This window comes from Podarcis cretensis (genome assembly GCF_951804945.1).
Source record: "Podarcis cretensis genome assembly, chromosome: Z".
Lineage (NCBI taxonomy): Eukaryota > Metazoa > Chordata > Lepidosauria > Squamata > Lacertidae > Podarcis > Podarcis cretensis.
The window spans coordinates 32,495,813-32,510,097 of NC_137184.1; the positions used below are offsets into that span (position 1 = coordinate 32,495,813).

A 14,285-nucleotide genomic window follows, 5' to 3' on the forward strand; every position below is an offset into this window, starting at 1 on the left:
GCAACCACTGAAACTCAGATGTAACCCGTTCCTGTACTTCCGGGTTTCGGCGGTGCACAACCCAAAAAAACGCAACATGAAGCATCCATAACCCGAGGTATGATTGTATTTCTGGGTTAGCGGAGTCTGTAACCTGAAGCGTCTGTAACCTGAGGTACCACTGTATTATTATTATTGTTATTATTGTTATTGTTAATAATAATAATAATACAGTGGTACCTCGGGTTACATACGCTTCAGGTTACATATGCTTCAGGTTACACACTCCGCTAACCCAGAAATAGTGCTTCAAGTTAAGAACTTTGCTTCAGGATAAGAACAGAAATCAGGCTCTGGCGGCGCGGCAGCAGCAGGAGGCCCCATTAGCTAAAGTGGTGCTTCAGATTAAGAACAGTTTCAGGTTAAGAATAGATCTCTGGAACGAATTAAGTACTTAACCCGAGGCACCACTGTAAAGATGTAAGGCGAGCCTATATTGCACCTCATTAAAAATGCCAGGTCATGGTGGTTATCACCAATGGAAGCAAAGGCTCAGAAAAAGCTCAATATGGAGGCCAATTGGCCGAAATATTGGGAAATATTGGAACAAGAAGGAGACAGATTAAAGCTGCAGAGTTTTGAAAAACTAAAAAACAAAGTACGGGATTGGCTTCATTATTACCAAATAATGGAGGCTTATAATTTGGATAAGAAAATTGGTTTTCAGGTGGAGAAATCAAAATTGGAAACAGAATTGTTAGATCCTAAAACTAAGAACTTGTCAAGAATGTATAACTTGCTGTTGAAATGGAATACTCAAGATGAAATGGTGAAATCTGCTATGATAAAATGGGCACAATATGTTGGACATAACATTATGATAGCTGACTGGGAACAGTTATGGACCACAGGTATCAAGTTCACGGCATGTAATGCCTTAAGAGAGAATATAATGAAAATGATATACAGGTGGTACATAACACCAATCAAGCTTGCAAAAATCTATCATTTGCCCGATAATAAATGTTGGAAATGTAAAGAGACTGAAGGTACATTCTTTCACCTTTGGTGGACGTGCCCAAGGATTAAGACCTTCTGGGAGATGATCTATAATGAAATGAAAAAGGTATTTAAATATACCTTTCTGAAGAAACCAGAGGCCTTTCTCCTGGGCATGGTCGGCCAATTGGTGCCAAAGAAGGATAGAACTTTTTTAATGTATGCAACAACAGCAGCAAGAATACTTATCGCAAAGTATTGGAAGACACAAGATTTACCCACCCGGGAAGAATGGCAGATGAAAGTGATGGACTATATGGAACTGGCGGAAATGACTTGCAGAATCCGAGACCAAGGTGAAGAGTTGGTGGAAGAAGATTGGAAAAAATTTAAAGTTTATTTACAGAAATATTGCAAAATTAAGGAATGTTAGAAGGATGTTGGAATGAAGTAATGTGGTTTTAGCAGAAATGATATAAAGGATTAGGTAAAAATTGATTTTTTAATTGGAGAAAGACGAGAATGTAAAATTACAGTACATTAAGAGAAATTATTAGGATAAAAACAAAGCTAGAAAGGATTTGCTGAAATATCTAATTGAACTAGAATACAAAAAAAGAAGGTGTGAGGAGGTCAAGGAAATAAGCAAAGGAAAGAAAGCTATGTAAAAGTTTGAGCTGTTTCCCCCCCCTCTTTTTTTCTTTCTTTGAATTGTTTGTATTTTTGTATTGTATTTTTTGTATTTTTTTATATTCCTTTTTTTGTTTTTTCTAATTTTTTCTTTGTAATCTTTAAAATTTGAATAAATATTATTTTTAAAAAAATGCCAGGTCACTTCACAACAATATACTGATGGATTCAATAGAATCAGCAATAAATATTGGGGCACGGTCCTTGGCTGGTACCCTGAAATGCACAGCCCCTGCACCAGTCCTGAAGACTGAGGAGGCTCAAGGCCAGAGGTCAGCAACCTTTTTCAGCCGTGGGGGGGGGGGGCAGACTACAGTGGCACCTCAGTGGTACTTCAGGTTAACCTGAAGTGGTGCTTCAGGTTAAGAACAGTTTCAGATTAAGAACAGACCTCCGGAACAAATTAAGTTCTTAACCCGAGGTACGACTGTATATTTTTTTTTGGGGGGGGGGAATGAACTAATTCCTATGCCCCACAAATGCCCCCAAGGGTTCAGGGCATGCGTCCTGGGGGCGGGGCACGTTGCCCGCGGGGGCGGGGCACCCAGCGCGGGCAGGGGGGGACAGCCGTCATGAAACCCCACCAGGATCGCACTGCCGGGGGCAGTGCGCTCCCCCCGCACTCCTCTTCCTCTGCCAGTGAGTCAATGTAGTCAGTGCTAAGTTGGATTTTCACAATGGTCTGATGCAGTGTAAGGCATATTCCTATGTCTAAACTTTGTGCATAAGTTGCACTCATGAAGCTTAGAATGTAAGTCAGGGGTCAGCAAACTTTTTCAGCAGGGGGCTGGTCCACTCTCCCTCAGACCTTGTGGGGGGGCGGACTATATTTTGGAGGGGGGAGGAATGAACTAATTCCTATGCCCCACAGATAACCCAGAGATGCATTTTAAATAAAAGCACACATTCTACCCATGTAAAAACACACTGATTCCCTGACCATCCTCGGACCGGATTTAGAAGGCAATTGGGCCGGATCCGGCCCCCGGGCCTTAGGTTGCCTACCCCTGCTCAAGGAAATAACTTTCTGCACTTCACATTAACTCAGAAGACAGCCCAGTTGTGCTCAGATGCTCAAAATTCCCTTTTCACCTTTGAAACAGGAAGTCCGATTCCTCGTCTTGCAACTTTCTGCACTTCACGTTAATGCAGAAGATGGCACAGTTGTGCTCAGATGCTCAAAATTCCCTTTTCACCTTTGAAACTTTGGAGGGTCTGTTTCAATTGACATCGGGACAGCTCAACTGGCAGGGCAGCTAGCTTTATTGCAGAGGCGGAAAGTTTCCTTCCTTTAATATTCAGGATTTCTGTACTTATATAAAAATAATAAAATTGTTTATGCTGTTTGTTAAAAGTCATGAATGAACTCTCACAACTTGTTGATAAGGGAACTTGCTTGTGTTTCGATAAATAGTATAAGAGGAGCATTCTTGGGAAGTTGCACTTTGCAGAGTCAATCTAGCCTAGCACTGCCTACACTGACTGGCAGCAGCTCTGCAGGGTTTTCAAACAGGGGGGCATTTCCAGCCCTGTCTGGTGGAGAAGAGCCTGGAGTGAACCTGGGATCTCCTGCATGCAAACCAAGGCCTCACTAGGACCAGGAGGCATGAGTTCTCTACTGTATTTCAAAAAATATTTGGGCTCTCTTTAGAAAAGTTGCAAGAAAATGTATGAGCTGGTTTGTGATAAAAAGGGATCTGTAAAGCTGCAAACAGCAAGTGTCCCAAAGTGAGGGAGAAAACATCGGAACTAAAGAGGGGGGAGATTTGTTCAGGGTCAAGGTGGGTGGGTTGCCATGGAAACAGTGTCCTGCCCATCTCTGTGACATCTATTGCTGCTTGCATAAAAGACAGCAGTTCCACATCTCCTTCGCGAGTTAGTTGGGAGGAGTTGGCTGAGATAGAAGTGGGACGGAGGAGCAAGCGATCTTGCTAGCTACCGAGCGAGCGGCCAACAGGGGAGATAGGTGTAGACTTTTCCTTTATTTGCTTCAACTTTTATTTTATTTGCTTCAACTTTATCATTTCATTTTTCATTTGGATATTTTGTGCACATATTTTCCTGGACATTTTTGACAGAGAGGAGTAGCAGTAGGGTTAGAGGCAAGGTTCGGAGTTACTGTTGCGTGAGGATTTTTAAGGAGTTTATTTTAAACCGGAGGGGATTTTACCTGAAGAGATGGCCAGCATCCTCAATATGTAAGTGGGATTTCTTCTGCCTCTTCTTTTTAGTCTTCTGGAGCAAGGGCTTGGGGTCCCCCACACGGCCAGCATCCCCATGGAATTTAACATTTTCCCGAAGAGCTTAACTTCTCTTCGCGCGCGCCCCCCCCCCTTTCCCTGCCGTCCCGTCAAATCTCATTGTAGCTCCTCTGCTTAGAGTGAGCTGCCGTTAGCGCCAAGGATGCAGGTTCGATACCCATAAGGTACAGCTGCATATTCCTGCATTGAAGGGGGTTGAACTAGATGATCCCCAGGGTACCTTCCATGATTATTATTTTTTTGGATGCTTTTTATTACATTCATAGCCCACTTTGCATCCAAGCAGTTTAAGGTGGTCTTTATGGCTTGCCTTTCCCCCTGTGTTCCCCCTCACAACAAACCTGTTCGGCAGGCTAGGATGGGAGTGACTGGACCCAATATCAAACAGCGCACTTCGTGACTGAGTGGGGACTTGCACTCGGATCTCCTAGTCCAGAATTCTAACCACTATACACCCCCCGCCCTCGCTCTACCCCTTCTCCGTTTCTCAACTCTTCGGACGCTCTGTCAGTCTTCCTCTGGCACTAAGAGAGTTTTAATCGCATTCTTCGGCTCGTCTATGTCTCGATGCTTTGACGACCCTCCTAGAAGCCCCCTTAGTTCTCCAGGCTGGGCAGGGTTTTCCTAAAAGCATTATGCTGAGGGTTCTTTTAAACGCGGGAAATCTTCCCCTTCTCTTTGCTTTGCCGGGGTGGTGGGGTGGTGGTGGGGAGTGTTGGAATCCCCCCCCCCAAAAAAAAAACATGAGGTGCACTACTGTGTTCCTGTGGAGAGCCGTTTGGGGTCTGTGGGTGCGTAAAAACACGGAGAGAGCCCTGTTGCTGGATTAGAGGGAAAGCCCACCTAGTCCAAACAGATATGTCCTGTAAAACTCACAAGCAGTAGCCCGCTCCTGCGGCTTGTCCTCTAGCAGTTGGCTCCAGAGGTAGAGTGCCTCTGTTCATGGAAGCTCTATATAGCGATGTTCGGTAATGGTAAAAGATGCTGTTTTTCTCCTCCAACAATTGGTGTAATCTGCTTCCCAGCCCGGCAGGCTACTTGTCCTTTGAGCATCAGGTGCCGGCAAATTTCAGAAACTGATTAAGTTCCCACCAGCGTTCTGAAATCAGATGATTCAAAGCTCTCGCTCTCTCTCCTTTCACTCCGAGTCCATGATCATCTTGGATAACTCCTTCCTGCTCCTTTCCTTGTTGGTTTTTTAAATAATAATAAATAAATTGTTAAATATTTCTTGGTTTACAAAAAAAAAAAATATGGATTGTCTCTTTTTTCAAGTTGTGTTTTCTACGGATCAGTTTCATTTGTTGTGAGACATTAGTGTTGCGTGCAGTGTTAGGTTTGGAAGAAAAGGGGGTCGGGGAAGAGGGGGGTCGGGTGGCAACGCTTCTCTTCTGCTTAGTGTATTTGTGGGTTCACTTGTCGCATTTCCTTGGTTGTGAGTAGTTTACAAAAAAAAATGGATTGTCTCTTTTTTCAAGTTGTGTTTTCTACGGATCAGTTTCATTTGCTGTGAGACATTAGTGCTGCCTGCAGTGTTAGGTTTGGAAGAAAAGAGGGGGGGTCGGGGGAAGAGGGGGGTCGGGTGGCAATGCTTCTATTCTGCTTAGTGTATTTGTGGGTTCACTTACTATTCACTTGTTGCATTTCCTTGGTTGTGAGTATTTTACAAAAAAAAGGGCATTGTCTCTTTTTTCAAGTTGTGTTTTCTACGGATCAGTTTCATTTGTTGTGAGACATTAGTGTTGCATGCAGCGTTAGATTAGGAAGAAAAGAGGTGGGGGAAGAGGGGAAGAGAGGGGGGTCGGATGGCAATGCTTCTCTTCTACTTTGTGTATGTGTGGGTTCACTTATTATTCACTTGTTGCATTTCCTTGGTGGTGAGAGGTTGGGGGGAGTGATCTAGGGTGTTGGTGGTGGTCTTTGGTTTGCTGCAGGGAGATTTGTTTTTGTGCGTGAGTGGGCACCTAGGGTACAAATAACCAGAAACCTCCTCAAACTATACCTACAACAACTCCTCGTGGTAACAAATCAACAAATACCTGAGGAGATGCTACAACACCAAATTTCCTTGTTGATACGATGTCCTGCAGCCGAAGTAGCGTGTTTGTGTTATTGCTATGCTGCAAAGACTCGGTCTTCTCTTACACACACACACACACACACACACACCATTTTGGTTGTAGGCTTCTGTCTCAGCTTTTGAGATGTGTTGGGGAGGGGGGTTTACTGGGTTGTTTTTAACCTTTATTATGCATTTTGTGTTTTTATATTGTGATTTTTGTATTGCAACCAGTGCTTTTTTTCTAAAAAAAAAATGTTTAGGGGTAAATCACCATTTTATAGTTCAAATCGGGGGAAATAAATGCAGTACAGTAAATGCAAAGATTCAAAAAATGTTTAGGGGTATGCGTACCCCTGCATCCCCAAGAAAAAAAGCACTGGTTTTAACTGAGACCTGCTGGTATAGGGCGGTATAACAAAGCGGGTTCTCCTTCATGGAGAGCATATGTTGCGGTGGGAGCAACCATGACATCCCCTGTTGTGGGCGGGCTAGTTTGGGTGGCCAAAAATTGGATTGGGCACCCCAATGTTGCTTGGGAAAATTGATGGTTGCAATTTTATTTGATTGATGGGGGTGCTATATAGGTCCCTGTGCACAGCGTTGAACTTCCTCTTTTCGCTGCGCACATCAGATTACCCGCCCACTGTCCCTTTAATTAGGATTTGTTTGCGCTGACCTTTCTATGCCTGTCATGGGGTCGTCTGCTTTGGAGCAGGGGCCTGGTAGGAATTTTGCTATTGGGCTGATTGGCTGGGGCCATTTGGGTTTGCCTACTGCATAGCAAATCGTCACAACTTGTAAGGTTGCAGTTAGGCATTGGTGTTTTTGTGTTTTTTTGTTTATTAAAGATTTTCTTGTTTTACAGAAGTATGTGTAATGGCTCTTGTATTTTTCCATGTAACATTTTTACAAATCAGTTTCATTTGTTGAGACATTGGGGGGGAGGAAGGGGGGAGGCGGGAAAGATGGGTGGGGGTGGGGTCCAGTGGCGATGTTTCTATTTTGCTTAACGTATGTAGGGTTTGATGTCAGCGTTGCTCCTGCTGTTCATTTGTATTTCTTTGGTGGTGAGAGAGGCTGGGGTTGGCCTAGGGTGTGGCTGTTCATTTGTTAATTTTTTGGTTGGTGGAGGGGATGTGGTTGGCTGTGCCTGCCCCTCCAATGCTGCTGCAGCAAGGGTATTCCGTTAAAGGAATTCAGGGGCTTGCCATGCTTTCGTCCGTATCCCTGACAAAGGTCTAGGGCCACACAAGAGCCCCAGGGAGCATTTGGGGAGAGGTGTGAGCCTGGTTCCCAGCTTTATTCTTTCCCCAAAATTGTTTACCATTACTGACTTCCGTACAGGTGTGGTTGTCAGTTCTGTTCCTACCTCCAAGTGGGAACAGATAATAGCCAACCAATGCCTAAGGAACCACTCACTTACTGTAATTCAATAACGTTGTGGCCAAAATTATGCCAAAAACCAAAACAAAAATGATGTGTGAACGGTGTCTTGGGGGCCCTTGACACGCAACAACAACAACAACAACAACAACAACAACAACAACAACAAGGTCTGCTCCTCTCCTTGTCTTCTAGGTTCAGGAGACTGAGGGACATGGTATTCGGCGAGAGGCCTGAGCCCAAGAAGTCCAGGGCTGCTGTGCGCCCAGGTGAACAAATGCTTCATTTTCATTTTGGAGCATAAGGAGGAGTGGCCTTAATGCTTTAATACTCAACTGTGGAAAATAAGTAGAAATGAACTAACGTGCCCCCATGTCCTTTCCTTCTTCTCTTGTTGCAGATGATTCAGTGACTGTCAGGCCTGTGGTATCACGTGCGGTTAGTATTTGAGAAAACAGCACAGTACATACTAAATCCCTCACCCACCCACCCCCATCCACCAATGCTGTTTATACCCCCATTTAGGTGGTCTCAGATGCAGAGAAGCCCTCCTGCCATGAATTGACAGCCTTACTCTTGCCTTTTCAGCAACAGGAAAAGGATGAGTCGTTCCTCTCTTGCGTGCTGGCCACTTGCTCGGAGGCCCGCATGAGAGAAAAGGACACGTTGAGGTACTCCAAAAATCTGGCCGTCAAGTCAATTGCGGTGAGTGAGAGGTTGCATGAGGTATCCAGGGGTGAGGTGGGCAGGAGAGCTGGGGTGGGATTTGGGGGATGTTGGGCAGAAGGAAGGCTTGGCCCGGTCAGGCCAAGAGAAGGGTTGTGCAGGCATTTGGCATTACATTGCCAATTCCTGCCCTGAGTTTGGTGCACCTGATGTCCGTAGGGAACTGACTTCCCCCCACTCTGCCCTCTGTTCTCTATCAGGAAATCATGGGACGGATTCCGTGCTTTACGCACCCTGAATTGGTTCTTGCTATGGCACTGGAGGCTCTTTACCAACTGAGGTATGCTGGGTTCTTTGAGCTTGACAACGAGCTGGGTGGGGGGGGGGGGGGAGAATGTGGAAAGGTGTTACCAGACCTTGCCACTTAGATTGGAATTAGATGGAATAATTGCTTACAATTTCTTGAGTTTTCTGCGTTCAAAAAGCTTTATTTATGCAGCAACTATTTACAGTATGGGTGGAGATGTGAAAGAGAAAATTAACTAAGACCTAGAGGCTTGCATACAAAGTGCCAGGTAGACTGCCACATAAACAGTGCCCTTGTATGTTTATTTTAATTTTACCTTTATTCATTTTATCCTGTAAAATTCATACACTGCTTGATTGTAAAAAGTGGTTTAAGCTAACACATGCATTCACTAGAAGTTCAAGAGAATGTAAAGTATTTGATGCACACACCCCTCAATATGAGGAAGACTCCAAGGAGACAGAGTCTTAAAAGGTTTCCCTCCTTCTCTCCAGCCTCATGAAGCCCAAATTGCCACTGAAGCTCCACAGCCTGATTGTGCATGCAGCCTTTGCGGCTGTCGTTGAGGTGAAAACTGAGGCCGACAGACATGTAAGTTATTAGTTTTTAAATTTGACTTCTATGGTTATTTCTTCTTCACACACTTTACGCATTGCACCCATTGCTCAACATCTGATCTCTCTTTCCTCTGCTTGGCGCATCCTCTCCCTCCCTCAACGGACCCACGTGAACGAAAACTGCCATTGTCTACAGGAGCTGGATGAACGTTATACTCTGATGCTGGGAGGCCTCCTGTGGGAAGCCCCAAGCACTAAGCTCCTGAACTTGCTGATGAATGTAAGTATATTGATGGCATTAGTGGCTGTTTTACCTAAAAAGCTTTCATGAAGAAGCCGCCACCTAGCATACACTTTCTCAGCATTGCACCTCTTGGGCCCTTCCCCCTCTTGGAAGGCAAGCTGGCCACATGGAATAGCCAGCAAAGGCCCACTTGCCCAAACAGCTAAAGGAGGGCCTTTAACGCAGAGCTACAATTTGGGGCTGGACGACATTGCCATTTTAGAACAGTTGAGGACAGTGAGAAACGGATCTCTCTCTGAGTGTGTAAGGGGCTTCACAGTGGTCTGTCTCTTTCACCTAGACCAGCCCCTGATTCTGAGGTCTTCTTTCCTCCCACAGGAACTGAGAGGTTACACCAAAAGTCCAGTTGCAGCGGAGAGGCAGCTGGCAGCCAGTGGCATTGGCTCGCTGATGTCCTATGCCAAGGCGCTCCGTCGCCTGAAGGTAAGTACCTCACCTTTATTTATTAATTCCTTTGGCACACTTACATCTCACCTCAACAGCCCCAAGAGGCTCCCAGAGTGGCTTACAAAAGGATTCCCACAGTCTGGTATCAGGCACACAACACAACGTGTGTCCCTGGGATGCCAGACAATTCTGGAGACATTTCCTGCCTTCTTCCTTGGTGTTACACTTCCACCTCTGCCTAGTAGGCTGCAGGACCCATTGAAGTCACCTGGGGCAAGGGATTTGGGCCAGGCAATAGAACTCACTCATCCCATGATGGAAGCAAGTCTTCCCTGGCTTGGGTCTGCTTCCATGTTCTCTTGTACCCATTATTTGTGGAGCATTTAGTATCAGATCAGTCATCTGATCCAGTACTGTGTTTTCTTTTCTCTACAGAATGTTCTCGTCCCTCTGGAGCTGGCTCACTTCTGCCCCAAAGAAGGTAAGACCCACAGCCTGGGGACATGGGACTCCCTTTCCAGACTAACGAGGGCCCACTCAGTAGCTGCAGCATCCTTGCTTGATGCAGACCTGGGTCATATGGCTATGAAATTCTGCCACAGGACAAACGTGGTTATTTCCCTCCAGGGCCAAACTGCAGGCTTGGAAGGAGTCATTGCCACCAAAGACAGGATCCATAAACAGAACCCCAGCCCTTCATGGTTGAATGGGTACCAGGTAAATTTGGTGAATCAGTAAATGTGACATAAATTAATCTCTTTTCTCCTTCATTCTCTTCCAGATGACATAATGCTTAGTGTTGATTTCAATTACGGAGATAAGACCGAAGTCTAAGTTTCGAGGCTCAGCAATTATGGAGTGGCAATTTTTGCTTACTGTTTAATTGTGTGTGTTGTTGCTAATTGTGATCATTGCTGTTGTTTTAGAATTATTTCCTATGCAATAGTACAGTGGTACCTCAGGTTAAGTATTTAATTCTCAGTCTCAGTCAGTTTTATTGCACATAGCGAAAGGCTGCCGCAATGTACACAAAATTATTTGACAATTAAAAGAAAATATACTGAATTGATAAAAAAGACATAAAACATTTATATTATTAAAACATTACGTACTCTAAACAAAGCTATAAAAGTACCCCAATGTACAAATAAAAACATTAAACAATAAAATTCATAAGCTAAAATCATCACATGGTCACTAATGTTAAAAACAATATCAATTAATACAGTGTACACTTTATACTCAGAGTTTGGTGACAAAGATAGAGCATAGCCTGAGGTAGATAGATAGGATCAAATAAATTCATCTCCTTTACAGTTAATGGCTACCTTGGCTATATAATTTGCTCTAATTTTCCTAGCAGCAGTTGCAAAAAGTGCTACCCGCCAGGTCACATACTTATCTGTGTCTGCAAGGAGATATAAAATCATGTCAAGGGGGTTCTAGCCAGGGGACCCTGTCATTATAGGTACCAAAAATCTTTTTCTTGCATCATTATATAACGGACAGTGCAAGATATAATGCATAAGGTAAGAATTTAATTCGATCTGGAGGTCCGTTCTTAACCTGAATCTGTTCTTAACCAGAAGCATCACTTTAGCTAATGGGGCCTCCTGCTGCTGCCGCAGCACGATTGCAGTTCTCATCCTGAGATAAAGTTCTTAACCCAAGGTACTATTTCTGGGTTAGCGGAGTCTGTAACCTGAAGCGTCTGTAACCTGAAGCTTCTGTAACATGAGGTACCACTGCACTTTTTAATTGCTTTTCAATTGTTGCTTTTTAAATTGTCCTTGTAAAGGAAAGTGTTCTGCTAATGTTGATTGTATTCTGAATTGCTTCAAGAAGCCTCATAGCAATGAATAATATTAAGAGTAATAAGTATTTTACCTGCCTTAATTATAATAAAGCATTGATATGCATATTTTAACTTAGTGGTTAAGGTCTTAAACTACATATTTTAATTGTTTTACATTTGTGTTATTTACTGTGTTCTATAGATCAGGACGCGGGTAGCGCTGTGGGTTAAACCACAGAGCCTAGGACTTGCCGATCAGAAGGTCGGCAGTTCGCATCCCCGCAACGGGGTGAGCTCCCGTTGCTCGGTCCCAGCTCCTGCCAACCTAGCAGTTCAAAAGCACACCAAGTGCAAGTAGATAAATAGGTACCGCTCCGGCAGGAAGGTAAACGGCGTTTCCGTGTGCTGCTCTGGTTCACCAGAAGTGGCTTAGGCATGCTGGCAACATAACTCGGAAGCTGTACACTGGCTCCCTCGGCCAATAAAGCAAGATGAGCGCCGCAACCCCAGAGTCAGCCATGACTTGATCCAATGGTCAGGGGCCCCTTTACCTTTACCTTTAGCTTATAGATTTCAGTATTAACCTTCATATATATCTACATGTTCTCTATCTCTGTATAAGTCCATATTCTGGTTTGTGACTGTAATAAATCAATTCATTCAATAAAGCTTTGGTGATTTTGCAATTCAGTAAATTGTCTCTGCCTCCATTTTTTGGTATCGAGGGAAACGCTTTATAAAATATGGTAACCAGAAAACATCAGGGTTGTATTAGTCAACATTAGTCCTTTCCACAGCAGACCTATTTAAATTGATGAGCACAAATTATGTGGATGTGTTGATTTTGATGCATCTGTTCTGTATAAAACTCAGTTGACTACTACTCACAGGAGAGCATGGAATTGTAGAGTTGGAAGGGGCCACAAGGGTCATCTAGTCCAACCCCCTGCAATGCAGGAATATTTTGCCCAACGTGGGGCTTGAACCCACGACCCTGAGATTAAGAGTCTCACACTCTACTGACTGAGCTATGGGCAGATATATTTTTTGATAAATTGTCCCTTTAAAACATTTTGGTCTCTGCAGGAGTTGCTATGCCTAATCATTCCATCTAGTTCTGTCAAAAGGGAGGTGGGGGTTGTTTTCTGATTTCTTAATTGGGAATTTTTTTGGGAAGGGGAGGCATAGGTGGAAAGGAGACACTCAGATGGACCAGAGTGAAATGGGGCCGAGCCTTTGGGGCTTCTGGATGGCTTGGGGAATTTTAAAAGTATCACATCCAAACCAAAACTCTTGGTTGCTAGATGCCCCTGCCTTCTGTCATCATTTGAGTTTTCCTCTGTTTCCCTTTCAAGCTGCTGTCTGGAAGGAGGCCAAAGCCCACTTAAACTTAATAATGATTATAACAAAACATTCATTCAACAGCCAGAGTTGAATGAAGACGATGTGCTAGGATGAGAATGAGATGATTAAACCATTCTGCAACAACACACACACACACACACACACACACTGCAATCCGAACCCCAGTACTGTTCTGAGGACAGTGGTCACAACCACATATTTAAAGAACCGTTGCACTAAGAGTCACAGATTCACCCAACACATCCTGGGAACCTCTGTTTGTTAAAGATCTAACATCTCTCAGCACACTTAGCAAACTACAGTACCCAGGATTCTTCAGAGAAAGCCTGGACTCTTTAAAGTGGTGTAAGAGCTTTAAATGTGTGGTGTGGAATTCCTCCAAAATAATTGGGGAACTGTGCAACCCCCTCTCTCTCACAGGCTACAGACCTGGCCCCAGGCTCAGGAGGAGGAGGAGGGTCCTTTATTCGATGTATCCTGCCTTTCTATTTTCATGGGAGCTAAACCGTCAGAACTACGTAAATCAATTATAATAATCAATACAATAAGAATAGCAATAAGAATTATTTACCAAATCTAAATAATCTGATAGAAAGTTGAGGGATGGGTGATCTCTCCATCAGCTGCAGTCTTTGGACACAACATTTCAATGAACATTATTGTTATTATTATTATTTATTTCTATACCACTTTATATTTTTAAGGAAAATCTCGAAGCAGTTTACAGCATATTAAAACAGAAATAAAACAATCTGAAGAAAGTCAAATATCGAGTATACAGTTAAAGCAACATAGTTAACAAAAAACTAAAATATTAAAGATTTCAAAATAAAACATTACAAAGGAAGTCAACTACAGAATACATATTTAACACAGAGTTAACAAAAACAAAACAAAAAACTTAAGCATTCCCCCCCCCCTGCAAAAAACCAACATTGCTAATCAAATATAAAACGCACATTTAAAACAAGAGAATAGAATATTATCATAAGCATGACACGGCTGTTTAGCAGGCACAAAAAGATGGGGCAAGAGAATCCAATAGTTAGTGCCTTCGGTTGGCATGCATATCTATGGTACGATAAGGTTAAGATTAATAAGGTCTTTAAGAACCATATTGTCAGGAAAGCAGTTTTTAAAGTCTGGACAAAATACAAAGACTTATTGGAAAATAAAACTCCGAGGTGGCTTTCACCTCTGGAAGCTAAGGCCCGAAAAAGACTCAATATGGAGGCCAACTGGCCAAAATATTGGGAAATATTAGAAAAAGATGGAGACAATTGGAAATTGCAGAGTTTGGAGAAAATGAAGGATAAAGTGCGAGACTGGTTACATTACGCTCAGATTAAAGAAGTTTTTAAAAATGACAAAAAGCTAGGGTTCCAGGTGGAGAAATCGAAGTTGGAAACAGAATTGTTAGAGCCAAAAACTAAGGTTTTATCAAGAATGTATAACTTGCTGCTGAAATGGAATACACAAGACGAAATGGTTAAATCGGTTATGATAAAGTGGGCTCAGGATATTGGGCAT

At 43.4% G+C, this 14,285-nt stretch overlaps 1 protein-coding gene across 1 annotated transcript; it reads left to right on the plus strand.

The window, feature by feature from the left end:
• Window positions 1-3,387: 3,387 nt before the first annotated feature.
• On the plus strand, window positions 3,388-11,719 carry LOC307208038 (uncharacterized protein). Its single transcript, XM_079962349.1, has 10 exons — window positions 3,388-3,866; window positions 7,570-7,643; window positions 7,775-7,812; window positions 7,963-8,079; window positions 8,301-8,380; window positions 8,842-8,938; window positions 9,101-9,184; window positions 9,527-9,631; window positions 10,031-10,076; window positions 10,377-11,719. The coding sequence occupies exons 1-10, from the start codon at window positions 3,847-3,849 to the stop codon at window positions 10,427-10,429; spliced, it is 714 nt and encodes a 237-aa protein (XP_079818475.1). The 5' UTR covers window positions 3,388-3,846; the 3' UTR covers window positions 10,430-11,719.
• Window positions 11,720-14,285: the final 2,566 nt, after the last annotated feature.